At 35.8% G+C, this 24,085-nt stretch overlaps 1 protein-coding gene across 1 annotated transcript in view; it reads right to left on the reverse strand.

Annotated features, from left to right (window-relative positions):
- LOC126977220 (kinesin-like protein KIF13B) overlaps positions 1-24,085 on the reverse strand; it is a 168,623-nt gene that overhangs the window by 71,191 nt on the left and 73,347 nt on the right. Inside the window, exon 3 of the mRNA XM_050825933.1 lies at positions 21,902-22,065. Coding sequence (XP_050681890.1) covers positions 21,902-22,065 — 164 coding nt within the window. The remainder of the gene's footprint in view (positions 1-21,901; positions 22,066-24,085) is intronic.

Below are 24,085 nucleotides of genomic sequence, written 5' to 3' on the forward strand. Positions count from 1 at the left end.
TATTTAGATAATGTGGATTTAGTGCTGTAAATGATTTACGGATAAAAATAAATCGACTTGATATAACACAACGCGGAGACTTGAGATAAGAGCGAAGTAAATTGGAGCTTTTTCAGCTAAAGTACAGCCATCTCTACTTGTACTACGAGACCATTATAACCGATTCCTCCACACAAGTGCCTATTTAATCATACTAAGAAAACACTTTTGTTGTTGTTAACACACATGTCAATATTCATGTCTATAGAATAAATACCCAGCCGTTTTTGATCTCGAAAATATACTCAAATAGTCTCGGAATTTTCATACCATACATTCCAACGAAATGAAGATGGACGAATTAGATGTGCGGGGGGTTGTAACACGGCTTGACAAAATTGGTACCTAATGAATACATTCAAGATTGTTCCAATTTTTGACAAAATCACCGTAAAACCGTTTTTGTTGGTATGGACATGTCAAAAAACGAGGGTAAGACCACGTAGTGCAAATTGCTCAAAACCTACTGGAACTGAAAAGAGGTAGAGAGCGCCCGCCATTGACCTGGTGGTCTAACATAAGACGAGATCTCAATAAACCCCAATTGTCAGAACCGACCACCCAAGATCGTTCGGCTTAGCGCAGAAAAGTGAGAAGACCAAAGAAGGCAAAAAAGAAGATTCTTCTTCTTTTGTCTACGAATTTACAGGATTGTCATAAACAAATCATGTCCTTGCCTGGGGCTATGCCATAAGCATAACACAAAAAATCAACCTACGTCTTAGAGTAAAAGAACGATGCATACAATCTACTAAATTATCTCAAAACTGATAAGGCCTTACTCGCCTGAAAAAATTCAGAGGAAATAAAGGAAGACCACTGTTAAAAGACTAAATATGTATTATTTGAGAACAGCAAAAGAAAGGCATGCAGGTTTAAATAAAACACTTTTTAAAGGATTAAAACGAGTGTAATTGTAACTTTGTTTTTACATTAGGTTTTTGCGTAAAAGTTAAATTTTGGAGGAAGTTAAATCTTAAAATAATAATAAAAATGTAATGTGTAGCACTCGTTTAATCAAAGAAGATACTATAGACATGTCAGGATAAAAAACAGATGACGAGGCAAGGCAACAAACCGCCCAACCCAAATTGACACTAACGGAAAAGTCAAAGAAGAAATAAGAAAAGAGCATGCAATGGCCTGAAGTACAAAACAAATAGAGACTGATAAACACGCGACATGTGCCTGTTGTAAAATGTAGGAGTTCGTGGATTAGAAATGGTATTTAAATTACCATTGGATATAGCGTAGAAACTGAGCGAGTGTTTCCAGCTACTGCTTATACTGGTACTACAAAGTAGGGTTTGAAGTCAAAATTTTGATGCTTTGATTCGAAATTACAAATACATTTTTGTTTCGCCTTTATTGTTCGTCCTAGTTTACGAATTTAATTGTGTTGTGAAATTATATTAGATCCAATTAGATCCCGGATTGAAAAACATGCTTGAGATTGTTTTCTCTGACGTTAGAGGTGTGCTGGATGGTCTAACGGAACATTCGACCCGCTCATTCGAGTCGTTAAATACCAATATAAGCGTAACACTGAGTTCACATCACAAATAATATAATTAAGCTTGTTGCGTTTCTACTGACTGGGCAGTAAAATATTTAATCATCTAATTACGGAGTTATTTTGCAAAGTGTAAAATCTGTATTTCCAACAAAACAAAAGCATTACATTTCTTTTTACTATGTGTGGCGGCGCGCATTTTGGTTATACCTCACACTTTAAGTACCATGAATCCATATCTAAGCCAAATTAGTAATTTTAAGCACATGAAGTTGCATTAATAAATTGAAATATTTTTAAAACCATTGAAATAATTATTACACATAAAGAAAAAAAAATAACGAAAAAAGAGTGGCATTATATTGCTTTGTTTGACGTCCGTGACACGTGAATTTAATGAATATTGAAGACGTCCATTACGGTGATTTCGTAAGCATAAAGTAAAGACTCTTATTTACAACACAAAAATCAGGAAAAAGAGTTTAAACCATAGGAGTTAATCGCGAACAGACAGACGCGGCGGAGGACTTTGTCTTATAACATGTAGTGATACAAGCCAAATATTATGTTCGTACTTTTTCTTAATGGTAAGTATAAGTGTTATTGATATGTTACGTGCGACGTTTGTAGTTTGTTGCCCTCTCTGGACTTCTTGGATGCGTTCCAAACGTGGACGAAATCTCGTTAAGCTGGCCGAATGAGCTGAGCTGACAGACAAAAATTGAGGTACGTCTCATAGTCTGGCCGATACTGCAGTCCCATTTGTATCTGTACTCAGTTGGGTCTAGTTTATATGCTAGACATTAGATCACTTGAATAGCGTTTGCGTTTCGGCTTTTCAGTGACATAAATAAATTAGAATTTATGTTATTCAGTAGAGATATTTATTAAGAGTGAATAACAAGTGAATACCAGTTTCATTTTTACCAGTGGGAGGCAGCCGGCATCCTTTGCACAGAATGCCGGCTAGATTATGGGTACCACAACGGCGTCTATTTCTGCCATGATTCAGACCGAAACACAGTAATGTGTAAGCATTACTGTGTGAAGGGCGCCGTAGCTAGTGAAATTACTGGGCAAATGAAAATTAACATCTTGTCTCAAGGTGGCGAGCGCAGTTGTATTGCCGCTCGGAATTATTGGGTTTTACAAGAATATTATAAACTAGCTGAGCCGGCAAACGTTGTTTTGCCATATAAAGTATAATTCACGCGATCGTTTTATAAGTAATAAAATATTGCCTATATTATAGCCTGTACATCATTTTGTTCTATTGTCAATAGTTTTTGCAGCGCACGCAAAAATAGGTTTTCGATTTTACACCTTGTGTTACAAAATAGCAATTTTATTACGGATCCCTAATTTTGAAAAAAAAACATAGTCTATAGCCTTCCTCGATAAATGGACTACCCAACACTGAAAGAATCATTCAAATCAGACCAGTAGTACCAGAGATTAGCGCATTCAAACAAACAAACACTGCAGCTTTATAATATTAGTTGGCTTGTACAACTATTTGTTTCGTTATTGTTATAAATAACTTATCCGTTTGCCATAGACCTATACGTATAGCAATACTTGCCGCCACAATAAACGACAGCATAATATCAAAAAAAGCGGCCAAGTGCGAGTCGGAGTAGCCCATATTCCGTAGCAGCAAGTAACATAATATAAAATTATATAGAAAGGAAAATGATATTAAATTATTAAAATGGAAAAGGCAAAAAATCTTTGCTCAAAATCTGCACTGTATGTGCAAATGAGCTTTCATCATTTATCCAATTAAAAAAAAAACTACTTACTAGATCTCGTTCAAACATATTTTCTGTTGAAGCTTGCATGGTTATGTACATATTTTTTATGTTATTTATCACACACATATTACCACTTTGAAAGCATCATCTCTCGCGCAAACTATTTAGTTTAGAAAAAAAATATAATAGAAGACTCAATATCATTTTTGAAGACCTATCAATAAATACGTTGGTTTTGATGAAAAAAAAATTGAGTTTCAGTTCTAAGTATGGAACCCCCAAAATTTACTGTTTTTTTTTTCTATTTTGTGTGAAAATGTTAATGCGGCTCACAGAATACATCTACTTACCAAGTTTCAAGAGTATAGTTCGTAAACTGTTGGAAAAAAGTGGCTGATACATACAAGGACGGACAGACAGACAGACAGACATGACGAATCTATAAGGGTTCCGTTTTTTGCCATTTGGCTACGGAACCCTGAAAACGGTACTTACATGAATCAAAAGATGTAACAAGAACAGTTGTGCACGTTTTCGGAATTCAAAAAGTTTATTCCGTGGAATGTACTGATTTGTGGACTGTGGTAACGACTTATAAGAGATGCAAATTTTAGTATATCCAACACTTATATGCCATTTAAATGATAATTCTTACCGATTTTAACCAATTTGATATAAATATACATATAAAAAATACGGATTTAACGCTGAATCTATTTTTATGAAGGTTAATTTTATTAGCGTTTCACGCCTCGTCTAAGGAGGAGACGTCAAGTGATACGTAATTATTTATCAAGCGTGGCGTTATCAACAAGCTTACGTCATGTGCCGACAATCATAATTTATACAACAGATTTACATTTCAACAGATTTTAATAAGTAAGAGATCTATGAAAGGGAGTGATAAAATAGTTTAAAACACCCTTTGGTTGAAAAGGCAATGGTTGAAATTTAAAATGAACATCAATTGAATGAAAGATGAAAAAATTATAACAAAAATCTTATTTTGCAAATTGAAAAATGGAATAATTTTATCAAATTAATGTATTGTCATCGGTCCCCGATAAATCTACGAAATCTGGCCGTTTCAAGTGGTTCAAAATCGCGCCCAAATGAGTCGATTACAAACAAACATACATACATACAGGTGAAATTTTTTTTTAAAAGCGTGTAATAAAAGGAACTACTAAACGCAAAACACAATTACAAAAATAAATGTTAACGAAAATATATCATCACACAATGTGAATATATCATTTAATATTCGTAGTATCAACAGCCAAAAGTGGGGTCTCAACTCTTCGATTTTGTATAAGCTATTACATTTATTTATTCAAAGGCTTAACTCAGCTTTTGCTTTTTCTTGATCGCAATTCTTCATTTCTGAAGGTCATGTCAGTACTTCAAAGTATTCGTAACGTTGGTCAGTAAAGCCTTCCACTCCTTTCGGTCCTCGGCTTTCCTTATTGCGGCCGTAAGTGGCAGGCCAGTGAGTGTCTTGATCTGGTCCGACCAGCGCAGCGGCTGGGTGATCGTCCGCGTGGGGGTTTTGCGCTCCACCTTGCCTATGACTATCGGTTTGTCTAAATTACTAGGAAGGCGTCGGGAAATGTGGCCAAAATACCCCAAGATCTTTTGATAGCAGATTGTGGACAATCCAGTCCCAATGCGAAGTTGCCCCAGGATAGACATGTTTCTTCTCTTAGCTGTCCACGCTTTTGCTAATCATATTATAAACTGTGCAGTCAGACAACTTACTCCATTTATTTTATAACCGACTTCAAAAAAGGAGGAGGTGCTTAATTTGTCGGTACCTATGTTTTTTTATGTATGTTACCTCAGAAATTTCTACTGGGTGAGCCAATTTTGATAATTCTTCTTCAATTTGAAAGCTGGTGCTTCTAGTGTGGTCCCATTGCAATTTGGTCCAGATCTGACAGTGACATTCATGAAAAGACCACAAAAGTCTTAAATTAGCTATAAGTATGTGGCAGGAAAAATTTACAAACAGCTCAATATCGCGCCAACCGATTTCGATGATTATTTTTTATTGGAAAGGATATAAACTTCAAAGGTACTTTGGTGAGATTTTGGTTAGGTTCTGATTATGGGATCCATGACAAAGTAACGGAACTCTTCAATTCTTAGGAGCAAACTAACGACACTTGCTTTCTTTCTTTCAAGTTACTTCATAATTCTAAATCGTAGTCGATTATGATGATCAATGAAACTCCTTAACTGATACCAAAAATAACAATAATCGTAACTAGAATTACACTGATTAATTAGATTGTATTAAACTCGTAATTATTTTTATACTATTTAGTGCATATTATATCTATTGTTTTGGTATATTTATTATATTATAGTATTTTCGAAGTCGATGGTTTTTATTGTTAATTTTTTTTTAACTTTACATGCAAGAAACAAAGAAACTGTCGAATACAAGACGAACATTATTATGTCTCTAGAATTGAAACATTAATATTTAACATCGCCACAATCCTGCTTTCTATTTGAACAGTGCAAATTTGGAAGCGGACCAACACAATACTGCAAACTCCGTATAACACGGATTTTAACATAACAAGCTTATACAGTATAACAAAGGATTTATTTCACTTTGTAAGTTCAATATGTGTCGCGTCTCGTCGCCGGAAACTTGCAATAAATACAGTCAAATTAAAGATTATGTCTAAAGCGAGCGTTTTATGTTCAGCGAATTATGTAATAATATCCGGACGACCGAGCCTTGCTTGGATTTTTAAGAATGTGCAAAACTTGAACGAAAAATACTAATAGGACACCTGGATTCGAACCGGAGTCTTCTGCTTTCCGGATCACCCAATGTCCCATCTGAGCTATTATAGTCTTGTATATAGTGGCGAAATTTACCTTTGTATTCTAATGTTATTGTAGCAGTTTCTAAAACACGGATAAAACTACATTTTCGTAAATTAAAACCTAGCTAGATCGATTTATCGCTCCCGAAATCCCCTGTATACTAAATTTTATGAAAATCGTTGGAGCTGTTTCCGAGATTTAGATTATAATTATACAAGAATTGTCGTTTAAAGATATAAGATATATCACTTTTCTCATGATCCAATACTGAGATTTTTTAATTATAACAAATAACTCGACATCATTTTTTATACATTGAACTCTCCAGATTTAATTAGGATTATATGGTATCATTAATTATTGCATTTTTATTGCTGGATTCTTGTAGTAGTAGTGCAGTGAAATTTAGCAGAAGACGAGCTCAAATACGCACTGCACTGCAACTGTACGATTCAAATGAGGCACGCAGCAGTGCAGCCGCAGTTATTTAATAGAATTACCCCAACCCCACTAAACAAAACACTAAACGTTTGGCAAGCCTTCGACATGCAGACATCAAGGCGCTTAAGAAACGTCTAGAACAAGCAGTTACTAAATTTCCTATTGAATCAGTGCGTAAATGTATAGATTCTCTAATCTAAGGCCTGCATTGAGAAGCCCAAGATAGTAATTTTGAATAGAATTCTATTTTAGTTAATGTTATCTTTCATCACATTTGAAAGGTTTCCTAGAGTCGCAATCTATTTCCTAACAGTGAACGTACATCAATCGTATTTTATTTCGGATTGCTATAATGATTGATTGATTATATAAGTAATTAATTTATGAAGTGGTTAGTATTCATTTTAATAGCAGATCTTCGTAGTGTTCAATTAATGTTAACGACCTATTTATCTATAGTGCAGGTACACGTTTACAAACAAAATTTTATGCACGATGCGGGACTCTGGCGACCTCTGGCGTTCCGTTCCAGTGTTCTAACCAACTGAGCTAACCGTTCGAGTGACGTATCGACATAAAATCTTGTATGCTTTGTTCAACTCTCAGCTTGTGGCTTCATCGACAGGATCTACTTTACAGTTGATAACCTCCTCAACCCCAATATTTGCATATTAGGAAATTGACTTGAGATGTCGCTCTTGTAAATATAAAAGTGATGACCCTCACTTCTTCTACACAAATAAAGATGGTGGGTTCGAGTCCCGCATCGTTCATAAAATTTTGTTTTTCAAATTTTATTTGTGCATTAATCCTAGAAGTGAGAGTTATCACTTTAAAAAAACATAACAAATTGTTTAGGTTTACAAATATTTTCTGTTGGAAGAGCTACGAGGGGCGGTCAAAAAGTTCGCGGAATGGCGGGGTTGGCGGGGGTGAGGTCGCTCCTCCAGGTAGCCGCTACTTGAGTAACTCATAATTACTATATATGCCAATTTCTAGCCTAATTGGGTCATTAGCTTTCGAGTTACAAACGAGTGAACAAGTAAATCGGGAACAAACTAGCCACTATGGAGAAAATTGAACATCGCGCCGTCGTAAAGTTCCTCACCAAACAAGGAAAAACGCCTCAAACTATTTTGCAAGAGATGTTAGCTGTTTACGGAGACTCTGCTCCTGGTAAAACCATGATTTACAAATGGCACGGCCTTTTCAAGCAAGGAAGGGAGTCAATTGAAGATGATCCTCGACCTGGACGGCCCATTGAGGCCACTACGCCGGAAATCATTGAAAAAGTTGAAAAACTTGTATTGGAAGACGGAAGGTTGAAGAAGAAACAACTTGCAGCATCAGTTGGAGTATCAGAAACCACAATTTTAAATATTCTTCATCAACATCTTGGCATGAGTAAAGTGTGTTCAAGGTGGGTCCCGAGAATGCTCACGCCGCTGCAAAAACGTGAGCGCGTCAACTGTTCCCGCGAGTATTTGGACCGCTGTGGAGAAGTTAGGGAAGAAATTATGGCCCGAATTGTAACCGGTGATGAAACTTGGGTTCACCACTATGAGCCTGAGTCAAAGCAGGAGTCGATGCAGTGGCACAAAAAAGGCACACCACCCCCAAAAAAATTTAAAGTGTCGCAATCGGCCGGAAAGATCATGGCGACTATTTTTTGGGATACTGAAGGTATTCTTTTGATCGATTATAAAGAACGTGGTGTTTCTATAACGGGAGAGTACTACGCTTCCCTATTGGACCGATTAAAAGAAGCTATTAAAGAAAAAAGAAGAGGAAAACTGACAAAAGGTGTACTCCTTTTGCACGACAACGCGCCCGTTCACACGAGTCATGTTGCGACGGCTGCCATTCATCGATGCGGTTTTGAACAACTACGCCATCCACCCTACAGTCCAGACCTGGCCCCTAGCGATTTTTATTTATTCCCAAAGATGAAGAAAGAGCTGCGTGGAAAAAAATTTAGAGACGATGATGAAGTCAAGTCGGCGATTTCGGCGTATTTTGACGCCCAAGACAAAACCTATTTTTTCGACGGTATTAATAAGTTATATGCCAGATCCCAAAAATGTATTCGTGTTAAGGGGGAATATATTGAAAAGGAAAAATAACATAATGTATCATTTCATCTTTTTTCCCAGTCATTCCGCGAACTTTTTGACCTCCCCTCGTATATTAGGTATTTCTTTCCTTTCACAAAAATAACAAGGAGAACATAGTTGAACGAAGTTGCTTCTATACTCGATAGGTACTAGTATGAACTGTCAAACCGTTAATTAGACGACATTGTGAACTCGATACAGCACATAGCTACAACGATGTATTCCACCTGCACTAATATGGATATAACGCTACAATTTGCATTTATTCGCTCCGGTGAGTGCGCAACGTGCAAATCAACCTGCCGCGCTCTCGAGCGTGGCTGACGTGCTCAAATACGTCCATTCAGAAACAGATTACATACAAAGGCGAACCGAGTACTTTATAAACCCAAAGCCGTTAGGTACACCGCACAAATGAGCTCAGTTTCTTTTATTTTACTGAACTGTATGCAGACGTGTTAAATATACCTCAACCACGCCCTGTCGCTCTATTGAACCTTACGTCACATACGAATTGCAAAGTGACCTACCTACAGCTTGCCTCGTCGACCTCTTTTTGAAAATCCCAACCCTTGAAGCTTTTCTTGTAAAGAGGCGACAAAGCTATGAAAAATACCTATAATTATTGCATTAGGTACTAGCCGTTCCCACCCGCTTTCGCTGGGCGAATTTTAAAATGAAGGAACGTTTGAATTCGAAAAATAAGTAGCCATAAACCATCTAGGATAGATTTCGCATCGGATAGTGGTAGTCTCATGTCGATACGATCAGTGGTTTAGGCGTGAAAGAGCCTCAAACAAAGACCATTTTCACTATCTAAATATATATATTTCTTTTGTGCGTCTGTTGTTACTGAATCCTAAACGTCTTCAGGTGGTTTCGTGAAAGGTTTGAATTGGACTACCTCCTAAACGGCTGGACAGATTTTGATGATTTTTTTGTGTGTTCCAATGAATTTGAGATTGGTGTGTGTCTTCAGGTGGATTCGAGAATGGTTTAGATTCACAATTATTGAACTTCCTCCTAAACGGCTGGACCGATTTTGATGATTTTTTTGTGTGTTCCAGTGAATTTAAGATTGGTTTAGATTCTCAATTTCCGTCCATATAATATAATTCTCCTGCTCATGTGTATGTTAGTGAACTCCTCCTATCGGCTGGACCGATTTTTTCAAATTTAAGACGTGTACAGGACAACGTCTGTCGGGTCCACTATACATATATATAGATTTATCTGATTTATTAATTGTCCTATTCTCGGAATATTTCATTTATTTCCTACACAACACTTATACTTGCCATATTTCTCAAGGGTCAGTAGAATTATTGTGGCGAACATGTTAAAGACAAATATTGGCGGAAACTCAAATCATTTGTATAATTATGGATTTCCGCAAAGTAACGCCTACCTCTATAAATTTTCTTAAAAGGACTTTTTAAAAGTACAACCTTCACCTTGACACCCCTTATCTTCCCTTTCAAAGTACTCTTATGTTTCGTAAAGTCAATGAGGCATGAGACAATGGGACACGTCTGTAGGTTACCCGAGGCAAGCGGTTAGGGCGCTTTTGTTCAGTGTGACCTAGAATGTTCCATTGAATGACCCCTAGGTCAGTAAAGCGCTAATTGGTATCTGTGTGTATTTCTGCTAATAGGGCATTATGTCACTATTTATAAGAGAGAGCAATTTCAACGTAATTTTAAATATTCCAACGTAGGTACTTTATACTTACTTATATAATATTATAGTTTGTTTCTTAATTTGAAAAATAAAAAAGGGTTGTGTGGTTTTATGAAACCACGGTAAAAGTGAAACTTTTTTTCACATTATACAGGGTGTCCCGTAATCAGTGGACCAACGGGATACCCGTGATAGGGGTGGTCATCATCTATCGAAAACACCAAATTTTTCTGTTCTAGGGCCAGTAGTTCAAAAGATATGATTTTTTAAGCATTATTTTGAAAATTCTACCCTTATCAACACAAAAGTTGAAAAAAAATATTTTTTATTTTTATTTTGCCCTGTTTCTTAACTTAAGGTGGCTGAGGAAACATGTGTCTTCACAATTAAATCCATTTTTGTGAATAAATATTGCCAAATTGAAAATTAAAAACCAAAACATGCGCAAATATCAAATAACTAAATTTGGAACGTGATGTTTGAAGCAAGCTAGTGCAAAAAAAATGTATGACAGCCTTGCGGACCATTATTTAAAAAACATCTGCAGTTCATACTGATTCCAAAAAGGTATAACAATATTACATTTTACAAAAAAAATAACTTAATAACCAATTTTAGACTCCAATTGCGAGAAACATTTAAGCGCTATCTATTCTGAGAATTATTTTGTTATCGAGAGAGAGATAACACAATATGCTATCTCTTTCTCGCTCAGGTACCTTTTTCGTTTACGGGGTCCTATTGGCCGACGCCTATGATCCCCACACCCTAATTTTTCAAATTATTCTTAGTTTCATCAGAGACTTGCTCATAGCTCGTAGCTGCACACGTGTTTTTTACTTCGCTACCATTACGACTCTTTTTTTTGGTGACTGACGCTTGAATTGGACCTTGTTTGTCTTTGTGATTTGGATACTGTTTGCCCGGATTTTATAAAATGCCTAATACCTATACTCCTCGTGAATATGCTGAGATGTATTTTATTTACGGTCTGTGTAATGCAAACGCTCGGCAAGCAGCCCGTACGTATCGTGAGCGCTATCCTAATCGCGACCGCTATCCGGATCATCGAATTTTTCTCCGTGTAAATAACGCGTATTTAGAAGGCAGAATTCCCGGAGCTGCAAACAACGTGGGAAGACCTAGAAGAGTCGATGAACTTCAAATACTGGCCGAAGTGACAGAAGAACCTTCTACGAGTGTTCGTCGTATTTCAAGACGTACTGGTATAGCAAAAACAACAGTACATCGCATTTTAAAAAGAAACAGTTTATACCCTTATCATATTCAACGAGTGCAGGCACTATTACCTGCTGATTATCAACGGAGGATAGATTTTTGTGCAGAGATGCTTCGCCGATGCCGACAAGATCCACTATTTTTCAATTCAATATTATGGAGCGATGAATCGTGTTTTAAAAGAGTTGGAGTGTTTAACATTCATAATTTACATGAATGGGCTGTTGTGAATCCACGTATTGTACGAGAAGATAGATTCCAGCACCAGTTTGGAGTCAATTTGTGGGCTGGAATCTTAGATGGTAAACTTATTGGTCCATTTGAGCTCCCACCGAGGCTTAATGGTGCTCGGTACTTGCAATTTTTAAGAAATGACTTAAGTAATTTATTAGCAAATGTACCACAGGAGGTATGTGAGAGGATGTGGTTACAGCATGATGGCGCACCCGCTCATTATTGCAGACAAGTGAGGGAATATTTAAACGAGTCTTACCCAAGTAGGTGGATTGGACGAGGAGGTACAATCCCATGGCCAGCTCGATCACCTGATCTTAATCCATTGGATTATTTTTTATGGGGATATTTTAAAGAATCCGTATATGAAACCGTTAACGATAACGAAAGACAGCTAAGACAAAAACTGAATGTGGTGAGTGAAAAAGTCAAAAATAATGAAAGGGCGTTAAAAAGTTTAAAAAGAAATTTTATAAGAAGATGCCGGCTATGCCTTAGAGTAAGAGGAAGACATTTCGAACATTTATTATAAGAAATAAATAAAAAAATTCTAACTATTTACTTTTGTTTTATTGTAAATTCCGCCAAGAAATTGCTATCTAATGTTGATTTAAAATAATTATTGTCTTTTATTGTTTCACAATAATGATTAATTATACCTTTTTGGAATCAGTATGAACTGCAGATGTTTTTTAAATAATGGTCCGCAAGGCTGTCATACATTTTTTTTGCACTAGCTTGCTTCAAACATCACGTTGCAAATTTAGTTATTTGATATTTGCGCATGTTTTGGTTTTTAATTTTTAATTTGGCAATATTTATTCACAAAAATGGATTTAATTGTGAAGACACATGTTTCCTCAGCCACCTTAAGTTAAGAAACAGGGCAAAATAAAAATAAAAAATATTTTTTTTCAACTTTTGTGTTGATAAGGGTAGAATTTTCAAAATAATGCTTAAAAAATCATATCTTTTGAACTACTGGCCCTAGAACAGTAAAATTTGGTGTTTTCGAGAGATGATGACCACCCCTATCACGGGTATCCCGTTGGTCCACTGATTACGGGACACCCTGTAGACATTTAAATAAATATTTTTGGAATAATATTCCATTAAGGGTATAAAATTCGCTTTTTCAATCTTAATTTAATACTCTTATGAAAACCTTTACCTTTAATATTAATAACATACTATCATCAACCTGAATGAAAACTCATAAAAAGCCACACACAAAAAACAATTATATCATCAAGGTAGACAAAAATTTTCATAGAAAATGTTCATAAAATGAAAAGTACTGGGCCGAACTAAATATTTTTTTTTATGAGACCAAATGGCATCTATTTCGCATCGAACTAAAGAAGAATAACGTAAATCGGATAACAAATCTAAGTAGTGATCGTTGTACATACATAAAAAGAATACCGATCGAATTGAGAACCTCCTCCTTTATGAAGTCGGTTAAAAAAAATGACAAGCAGCAGAATATGGTAAGGAATTAAACAAACAATCCTCGTAAAACAATATCAAAGACAAAGTAAACAGTGTTCCGATATAACTGGAAATATAAATTGTTTGAAGCGTTGAAACACTGACCCAACGTGCCGCATTGAGAGTCAATACGGTGTTCGAGCTGAAATTTATTGAAACCTGAATACATTTGAATTGTGAATAGTTGAATTCAGACATTCGATCAATAAGTAACGCGAACTTAACTGTATCCATGAGCAGAATATTACACATACAGAAATAAATATTTTTGGGTGTAAGCTACGATCATACGATTCAAGTTATTTAATGTTTTTTTATGACAATAAGGGACGAGACGAGCAGGATGTTAAGCTGATGGTTATTGATACGCCATGCCCATTACAAAGCAGTCCCACTCAGAATTCATAAAAATTCCAAAACTTCTGACCGGCACTACAATTATTGCGCTCGTCTCCTTGAGACATAAGATATTAAGTCTCATTTGCCCAGTAATTTCACTAGCTGCGGCGCCTTTCAGACTGAAACACAGTAATGTTTACACTGTGCTAATTAACAAATAATAGTTCTATTCAGTTATTCTATACTTTTGAGTTTTACAAGCCCGTTTTTTTAACGTATTTTTTTTTTAATTTTTGTGTCAGTAATCAGGTAAACTATAAGATTTCGGTGCTTTTTACTATCGTATATTAAATAGTAATATTTTTTTTAGCTATGGGTAGGCCGACAAAGGTTTCGCGTGCCTTACGGCCGTTCCCAATATAGTATCTACAGGTAGAGATAAATTATTACCTTCTACTGTCAGTATTTAACTGTCAATAATCTGAAGCTGTCCCAATATACCCGATAATTCTTATCGCCTTATATAACGGGACTTTATATCGCTGATAAGCTGTACGTCGTCCCATTAACAGACAGCGTGCACGGATAAGGTGAGTTACCGTCGATAAGTTTATTGGGACAGAAAAGTCAACGATAGTTACGATTTTTATCTCAAATAAGATATAGACTGAATATTGGGAACGGCCATTAAACAATATAGATACCCCTACTTCACGTTCTTGTGAGACACTGAAATATCGTGAAGAATGTTTGTTAGCTATGAATGACAGGAAGCCTAAGACCCACTTATCGTCATGTGGATTAATAATAATAATTCTTTTATATTTGCCCTAAAGATTAAGGAGCACATTCAGTGGAAACTTTCACGTTTATTATTTATACAATACCAACTTGACGCACTCAACTAAGGCATTCTCTTATCTTATATCTTTAAACGAGCAATTCTTGTATATATATAATCTGAATCTCGGAAACGGTTTCAATTTTAAAAAATGTAGTTTTAGCCGTGTTTTAATGAGAAACAGCTACAATAACACAAGAATACAAAGGTAAATTTAGGCACTGTATACAAGTCTATAATAGCTCAGATGGGACATTAGGTGATCCAGAAGAACAGAAGACCCCGGTTCGAATCCAGATGTCCTAGATGTACATACTTAAAAATCCGAGGGAAGCTCGGTCGTCCAGTTATTTTCATTTATTTCTCATTCTTTTGGACGAACACTTTTCATATTTTAAGCTTTGGCAACACCACGCGCGACAATTTGTGATCATTTTTATTAGAACCTTTATAACGGTTTTGGTAATAATTATCAAAAAGTTTGTTGAATTGTAGATGTAGCCTCATTCTTCGCTAGTGTGAAAAGCTGTACGTTCACTTGACTGTGTGGTCATTCAATTGAACCACACGTAACAAAATGGTGAACATATCTTAAACAAACTGTTTGCTGGAACGCGACCTTTCGCATTCCGTGCGAGCTCTTAACACTGAGCCAACCGTTCGAGTGACGTATCGTTGATAAAGGGATAATATAGGGAAATATAAATGAAAGAAACATATTGTGGTGTAGGATTGTTTTTAGTATAGCTTACCAGCGATAGAAGTTTGTTTAGAAATTGCAATTCATGCGTCCCAATATAAGGCGCTAAGAATGACTTATCGGGTATATTAGGACAGCTTCAGATTATTGACAGCTAATAACTGACAGTAGAAGGTAATAATGTATCTCTGTATCTGTAGATAGTATATTGGAAACGGCCGTGAAAGTATTACACAATCTCAAACCCATGTGAATGGTCAGTTCAGTGATGCGTTTAACATTATAAGTAGCCACATAGTATAACGTGCTGACTAGAAAAGCCTAGAGGCTTACAACAGCGTTTAATCGCAATAAATAACTATCAATTATGATATGTATGGGTAAAGCTTCGTCTCAGGATAATTTTGAATATAATTATACCTTTACACGTCAACGTAAACAATTATTATTAAACAAGAACACATTCTCTCTGAAAAGAAAATGGTGTAAGTAATTAACACTTTCAAAATTACTGAAAAAACAGACAGTAAGTGATGTTTTATTTAAAGTAAATAATTATAATAATATTTTACATCCATGTGATACTAAATATTTATTTTCTTCTTACATAAAACTCAATATAGCTTTATCTTGATAATATATATAAATCCAGTGTCCTGATGTTTGTTATCCAGTGAACTCCTAAACTAATGAACGAATTTTAATGGGGATTACTTCATGGAGTGCAGTTTAGTCCAACTTTAGAGGTAGGATAGATTTTATTTCGATTTGGGACCCATAATTATTTTTAATCCCAAATATTTGATTTGCATGGATATATTTTCAATGAGAGAATTCATTCACGCACGGTTTGACAGTTCTGCTGTGAAACAATTTCATTATAACAACAGGGAGCATATTTTATGAAATAATTCTTGACGTTATGAAATATTATTGACAAATTCATAAAAAACAGTATTTTATATATTATGTACAGAGCAACGTCTGTCGGGACAGCTAGTTGCTTTATACTATATATTAAAACCGTACGTGAAAAATTATGTAAATAATGGTGAAAGCGTATCATAATCCGTAACAATGGCGTAAGTTAGCTGATACACAGACCGGATAGCGGAAAGAAGTGCTGGGGTGATGATAAGTTGATATCTTATTTAAAAAAAATATCCAAATAGGAATGCTAGTACCGCAGCGTTGTCACAATTACCAATAACAATGTGAGAAGGGATATACATAAGACAATGCAATTCATAACAGCAGATTGCAAGCAGCGTCACTATCTAGAAGATGATTTTAGGTCAATGCACTGTTGTACTACATTAGTCAGCTGATGATAAAGAGTTATTTAACTAGTGTATTTACATTAAGCAAGACGACACGGTGTGTGCACAAGATGATCATAAAAAGAAATGTGAACACTCACACACGGTTAAATATAAATATAAAAGATTTAACAAATTAATAATGTATCATACTTTACTGTTATTGGCCGGTGTCATCGGCCGTGTGTATCGTGATAACCTTTAAAAGTTTCCTTTACGATCGTTTTGGGGACACAGGCCGAAATTTGTTTTTGTATGAAATGGAGGCCAGTATGGCACTAAGGCAATCTGTGTTGGATTATTCTTTATGTAGATTTGTAGAGATGTAATAAAAAACCGACTTATTATCAAATCAAGATGATTAAAAAATATTTCAATTGGTAGAATATGTCTATATTTCGCGCCTATGGAGTGGCCGCCAGCAAAGTTATATCGAATTGGAACTTGCCTACGTAAGGTATGCGCAATGGAAAATTTATAAAAAAGTGAAGAGTCTTTTTGGAATATGTTTTTCTTGCTTATTTCTTAAAGATTTTTCAAATAACATGAATTCCTCATCAGTCAGAAATACTAACTTACATTTTCATGCTGAAATGCATGATAAGTGTTTATAACTGAGGTGCAATCTTTAAATCGTCGAAAACAAATATAAAAAAAAACATTTTTTTTTTATGTAGGTGGTTATTTTCGGCATTTCGATAAATCTACCAGATATCACAGTAAAATTTACGAATATTATAATCATTTAATGACATACGAATTCAGAACATTACCTGATGATTCTGATAATGAGATTCTTTCAGAACACTGAAACCAAGATATATCCTGACACCTAAATTGAAGTGGTCCAAAAAATTTGCCGAACAATTTGCTTAGCTATTTCTTTTTGTGATAAGAAATGACTAGATTTGTAGGTAAGCCCTGTCCCCTGCTATGCAAAACCATTCGGAATATAGAAAAACCATAATTCTGAGAGGCACCGCGATTGCATTTGCTTCACCTTGAGCTATAAAATGTTAAGTCACCAATGTTATTTCACTAGATAACGCGCTCTCCAAACATAAAAAAAATAGTGCTTGCACAGTTCTATGAGGCAGGACCAGGCATAGGTACCGTAGCAAGGTGGTACATGAGTATCCGGCATCCTGTGCTAAGAAGTGTCCCTATTGGTATGCTCTGTGCCTTACACCTTCGTTCAATTCCGGCCTTTATTCCAACTTGTCCATTTAGGGTTGCAAATCTGACCTAACTGTGAAGGTATGGACCTCCGCTTATCTGCGCTAACAGCAACGCAATCTTTACAGACGACATCACTATAGTATAACTCTAAATGTTTGTCTTCATATTTAAAAAAACTCATACACGAGAGATTTTTACACAGCAAAAACTTCTATAACACTGTTGATACATAAGCTAAAAAACAACTAAAGAGTCAAAGCTAATTAAAATAGTCTCGGCTCTATTCAGGCATCGTACTTATTGAAACGTAATGAAAACCGAGACTGAACATGAAAAGCTATTCGCAACTAGCTCTTTGCGACCGACTCTATGATGCCGTATTGATTATTATAATTAAATCGCTACGTAGATTATTATAAATTTGTTACTATCAGTACATTTTATTCGTTATCTGCAAATATATTAAGAAAAGTGTAGATTTTCTATGAAATAACCGCGAAACCAAATGTCTAGTATTAACCAAACTAGTATATTATTATTATTGTCTACTATTGTCTAGTATTATTATTATTGATAATTTCGAAACTGAAGTGGCAGTGGGCAGGGCACATAACTCGACGTACAGATGGCCGTTGGGGCAGTAAAGTCCACGAATGGTGACCATGTAATGGAAGACGTAGTGTAGTTTAGTAGGCCAATCACAAGATAGACCAACGAGATGGTCAAGATCGCCGGAAGAAATTGTACCAGGGCAGCGCAGGACCGATCGTCATGGTTTTGGGGAGGCTTTCTGGCTAAAATGATGATGAACCAAAAAAGAAGTGGTCTAGGATACAGGTTGTTGTCCGCGATTGTTCCCAAGACTGTGCCGTACAGTATTCCTTCTGCATCATCAATTGTATGTTGATGATTCTAAAAAACATTGTTATAGCGAATTATACTAGAGATGGTGTATGCACCTGCCATGCAGGTCACTCTCGGGAACATGTCTACTAGTGCCGGAAGAGGAAGTCTTTTACCGCGAGTACTCTTGCAGGTCGCGGAATGTGTAAAAATCAGCGTTGCTCAGTATAACACTCATGTTTGCGCGTTGCCCAAAGAAAAAATCGTATTTGACATCATCGATCTTCGACAACACCTCTCCCAGGGGTATTTTCTTTCCACTCCATTTTAATTTCAGTATACTTATTTGTTGGTTTAACACCATGGTGTAAACTGTATCTAAATCTATAATGTACTGGTATCCGAGAGACCGAGGTAAACCATCTAGGAGATGGGTGGACGAGATTAATGTCTTGTGTGCTAAACAAATAACAGAGTACTAAACGAGGGTCTCATGCCGTTGCCCAGGAGTTTAAAGCACTTGCGGGCAGCGCATGGAATAGAACAGCTGAAAACAGGAGTCTGTGGAGGCAGTTGTAATAATTCAAAAATTAATTTATGACGGAAAAATTTTCAATTTGAAATAATAAGTGACATGATTATTAAGTTGCTGTAGAAATTCATAAAATCCTAAAAATAATATATTTGAACAGAACAAAGACTTTGGGTCGTCTAGTATAATTTGAATACTGCCATTCAGTTTATACAGGCTGAGAAAACTAAGTCGCGATTGAATTAACTTTCATAATCCATATAGCAAGCACGATAAAGTGTTTTGAGTAGCGTGGGGAGAGCGGGCCGCAGGTCGGGTTGTTACCTGTACGGCACGTGCCCGACCGAGACGAATAATTAAGCGCCGCTTTGTGCTTCGTAATTACGGCTTCTGTGTAAAAATTTCAGACTTTACGAAAATTCTTTAAGGTATGAATAAAATCAGACAGGACAGAGTTGGTTTACAACCAAATAAATTATAAAATGAAATGTCCTTATTTTATGTAATAAAATAGTTTAAAAAAAAACTAAAAAAACACGCTTTGGTTAAAAAGATAATGGTCGAAATTGACAATGAACATCAATTCCTGTCTTATCGGCGATAGCTGAAAAAATTAAATAAATTAACTAAAATCTTATTTTACAAATTGAAAAATGGAATAATTTTACCAAATTAATATATTGTCATCGGTCCTCTATAAACCTACGAAGTTTGAACGAAATCTCGCCGTTTAAAGTGGGTCAAAATCGCACCAAATGAGTAGGTTACAGACAAACATATAAATAGGTGAAGCTAATAAAAATGGTGTAAAAACAAGTCTTCTGAAAGAGCTGTGCGATTCAGAAATGAAATAATTAGAACAGTCGAAGATTACTATTACTACGCTCACCCTGATGAAGGACCTCCGATTGATCCTAAACTAGTCGATATCAACACCGATGAAACGGGAGTAATACTGATTTAAAAAAATTAGGTCAATAATAGGGGTGGCTTCACTTCGTTTTTGCCAACACGGCGTTAAGGTGAAGGCACAAAATTACCTGAAGGAGATATTCAAAGCGGTTGTTAAAACATCAATACGCACTAATACTGCGTTTTCCAACGGGAAAGATTGGCCATGATCGAAGACCGACTTAATTCTTCCTTTGGATTATTCGTTTTGAACTGAATTGAATTTAAGAGTATGTAGAAAGTCTCAACCAAACGTGTATCGTTATCACAAGCGAGCCCTTATCAAGAAATCGAAACAAATTGCTTTTGAAAAGATTCGTATCGCCATACATGAATGGCCTACACCTTTGAAGGCCTGCATCAAAAACAAGGGTGGTTATTTTAAATGATTTATATTTAAAAATCCAGATGTCTGCAGTTTAATATCGTTTCATTAATATTTTAGTTTCAATTTGTCTTAAGACCTAATCAACACAAGGCATATTTTAAAGCAACAATTCAATCACACTGATATCAAAGTAATGTTAGGAGTGAAAAACCAATTACCATTAAAGAAGGCACTTATTTCTATGTGAATTAATAAGCATTGCTATAAAATGATTGCATTTACCAAATTTATTCAAGCATAATACTGATTAAATTTCTTTTCCCCCAGAAAACACTAAATTATTTCCAAGCCTCAAATCTAAATATAGAATAACAATTTGCTAGCGCTCAGGAAAGCGGTAAACAAGAATAATATTACAATATGCGGCTTTCTCGAGCGGTGTTTTGTGTATAGCAGTGGATATTGAGCACTGTAGCAATAACCGCAGCCTGAGACGTTTGCTTTTGTTGTGACGTAATTAAATACTAACATAGCCTTCGACGTTAACATGCGAAACCGCAACGATATACTCATACAGACATTAAAGACGAGTAAAAATATTATTATTATGATAAATTGTTTATATTTCGGGACATAAATTGGAAGTGAAATGTCAGACATCAACATTTAGCATTTCGTTACGTTAATTGTCTTAAAATCATTTTTAATGTATTTCATTTTAATCCTTTAATATGAGGGCCCCATTGTGAGTTGCAATTAAGGGTTAATTATTATGAATTAATACCAAGAAATATATCAGATTATACCAGTTTTACCGTCAGTTTAAATAAAACTCGTAAAAATACACGATGTCAAATAGAATTTTATTACATCCGCATTTATGTAGCATGGTTTCATTTCACTTTGAATTTGAGTGAAATGTCATCCGCAAACAATACTACTCGGTGTTTTTTGTCTGAGGTTAGGCAGATCATTAATGTAAATGAGTAAGAGGAATGGGCTAAGATAGACCCTTGTGGTATCCCCATACTGAGAAGAGCCCCAGTAGACCTCCTGACATTCACATAAAATTTCCTGAATTCTTTTGCATAAAACAGAAATCAGATGATGAAGCGCAGTTCCTTTTATGCCATAGTGATAAAGTATCCTAAACAGCGTTGAATTTTTAACAGAATCAAAAGCCTCAGTTAAATCACAGACGATACCAAGTGCATTCTGTGATTTCTCCCCAGAATATTCTTACCTAGCGCAACACCTGCATCGGTAGTTGAAGATCTTATAATATGATCTCTAATATACTCTATATTCAAACTGTTTCAAATGAAGTAACTAACGAGAGATAAATTAAGTAAACATTTGGCTTATAATTATTTTTACAAAATATATCTTTATTAGGGTCGGTAATACGTAAAACGAAACGGGGCGATAGCCCTTCTTCGGTTCTTCTGTATCTATCTAAAAAGATTTTGCGATTAAACTGGCACTGCTTAGCTTCAAATACATTTGAAATGTAAACCTACCTGTCTGTCCGTATGCGAATATGCAAGCGTTGTACCCGTCGAAAGCATTGTCCAGTATGTCCCGGCCGAGGCATTCGAATACAGTCTTCTGGGACGCGAAGTTTGGTAAGGCTGGGTCGAGTGAGTAGAAGCAGTGGTCGAAGGCGAATGTCTTTGGCTGTTTTCTGGAACAAAAAAAAACAAACCCGTTAAGCTACATTTCGAACTTATCAATTGAAGTAAGAAAAATTCACAGGTAAATGTAAATAAGCGTAGAGATATAACCATGTGCCGCTTTCAATAAAATTTGTGTATTTTTTTTGCCATATCGCGTCGTCCAACTTCGAGACACACACTTAAGGATATAAGAGCGGTTAAACGAAGAGGACTACCGAATACATTGATAGTGTAGATTTTTACCATTCATTCACCACTCGTCATACCTGTGCATATCTCAACACAAACACAAAATTAATATATGTTTGTGTGTTTATGTAGAGGTCTGAAAATATGTATATGTGATGAAAATTTAACACTTTAATTGTAAACATCCATTAAGATTAACGGGCAATAACTATTTATCGTAGTAGAATTAACGTGACATCTATGTACAGCTTAATTATAAGTCGACCGGTTATATGGATAGCCTAACACGCGATGAAAGTATAGGCCTGAGGAGACTCCGGTGCTAACGCCTTTATTCCAGCACTCATACTCAAACAGCGTAGCCCTGGAATTGAAAAGCTAGACAGATCGGCTTCCGTCAAGGCGATCGACAGATATCTTCTAGTATGCTAGTAACATGCAGATGTACAGCATTCATCGAGAGTTCTGATAAATAGAAGGTTTTTGATCCACAAGTATTTTACAAAGCATTATAAATTATAGCCCTGAAGAGGCATTCGAATTCAGTCTTCTGTGACGCGAAGTACGCTAACGCTGAGTAGAGTGATTATAAAAGCAGTGGTCGAAGACGAATAATTATTCCCGCATCCCGACTTCGTATTCTCGGAGAAAAATCCGTGAGAGCATAATGAACAGTCAACTCTTGGCATATCTAACAGGATCGCCGTTGATTAAAGATCGATCGATACCCGATACGGTTCTCGGAATGGACTATCCTTTTGAGCAACAGAGCAGGCGAGTGTTTGCAGGCGCATCACCAGATTACTCACGTGGCGTATTATCCAGGTCATTATTCAAACTGTAAAGAAATTAAAACAAGCCTTTCTACTTCATAAGAAAACAACAGTTCACACTACCAATAACAGCACTAGTGTTATTCATAATTTCCATGTGTTACATTCTAAATGTAAATTAAGGTACATTATGTTAATATAATACGACAATAGCCGTCTATAATTTCAACATTAGCATAGGAGGCAGCTACCCTCACTCAGCCTTACTTCTATCTACTGTTATACATTCTTTGAATCAGCGCCAATGACGTTCTGGCCACATAATATGAGGACATATCTTTCGCAATCTGATAGCGGACCGGCAAAAGTGTGCAGCAAGACAATGTAAGCACACTTTTCTCCTGAGTCGAGTGTCAACGAATCATATTTTAAATTGCTGCTTATTGACCAAGAATATTTTAAATAACTGGAGTAAATGCGGCAATGTATAGGATATAGCAGGCGAAGCTATGGTTATATATTATGGTGTAATATGTGACATGTTCCATGATTTGTCTATCTTATATCTTTAAACGAGCAATTCTTGTATAATTATATATAATCTGAATCTCGGAAACGCCTCCAACGATTTTAATGAAATTTAGTATACAGGTAGTTTCGGGGGCGAGAAAAAATTTAGTTTTATCCGTGTTTTAATGAGAAACAGCTATAATAACATTAGAATAAATAGGTAAATTTCGCTACTATATACAAGACTATAATAGCTCACATGGGACATTGGGCCTATTAGTTTTTTTTGTTCAAGTTTTGTACATTCTTAAAAATCCGAGCAAGGCTCGGTCGTCCAGATATTATGTCTAAAACGTCATTGCTAGGCGCAATAAATTAAGCGGCGCTACCTCAAGAACAGCATGACTATAGCTCAACACAACACCATATACATTCAACAGACGATAACTTGTACGCGACATAGTTACGCTAATAGCCCCAAGTTTTAATTAAAACGTCTACGAGCAACACAAAACATTTTCACACGTGCGATGAATATAATATAAGATTTATAACA

The sequence above is a fragment of the Leptidea sinapis genome, chromosome 44 (assembly GCF_905404315.1).
Source record: "Leptidea sinapis chromosome 44, ilLepSina1.1, whole genome shotgun sequence".
Taxonomy (NCBI): Eukaryota; Metazoa; Arthropoda; class Insecta; order Lepidoptera; family Pieridae; genus Leptidea; species Leptidea sinapis.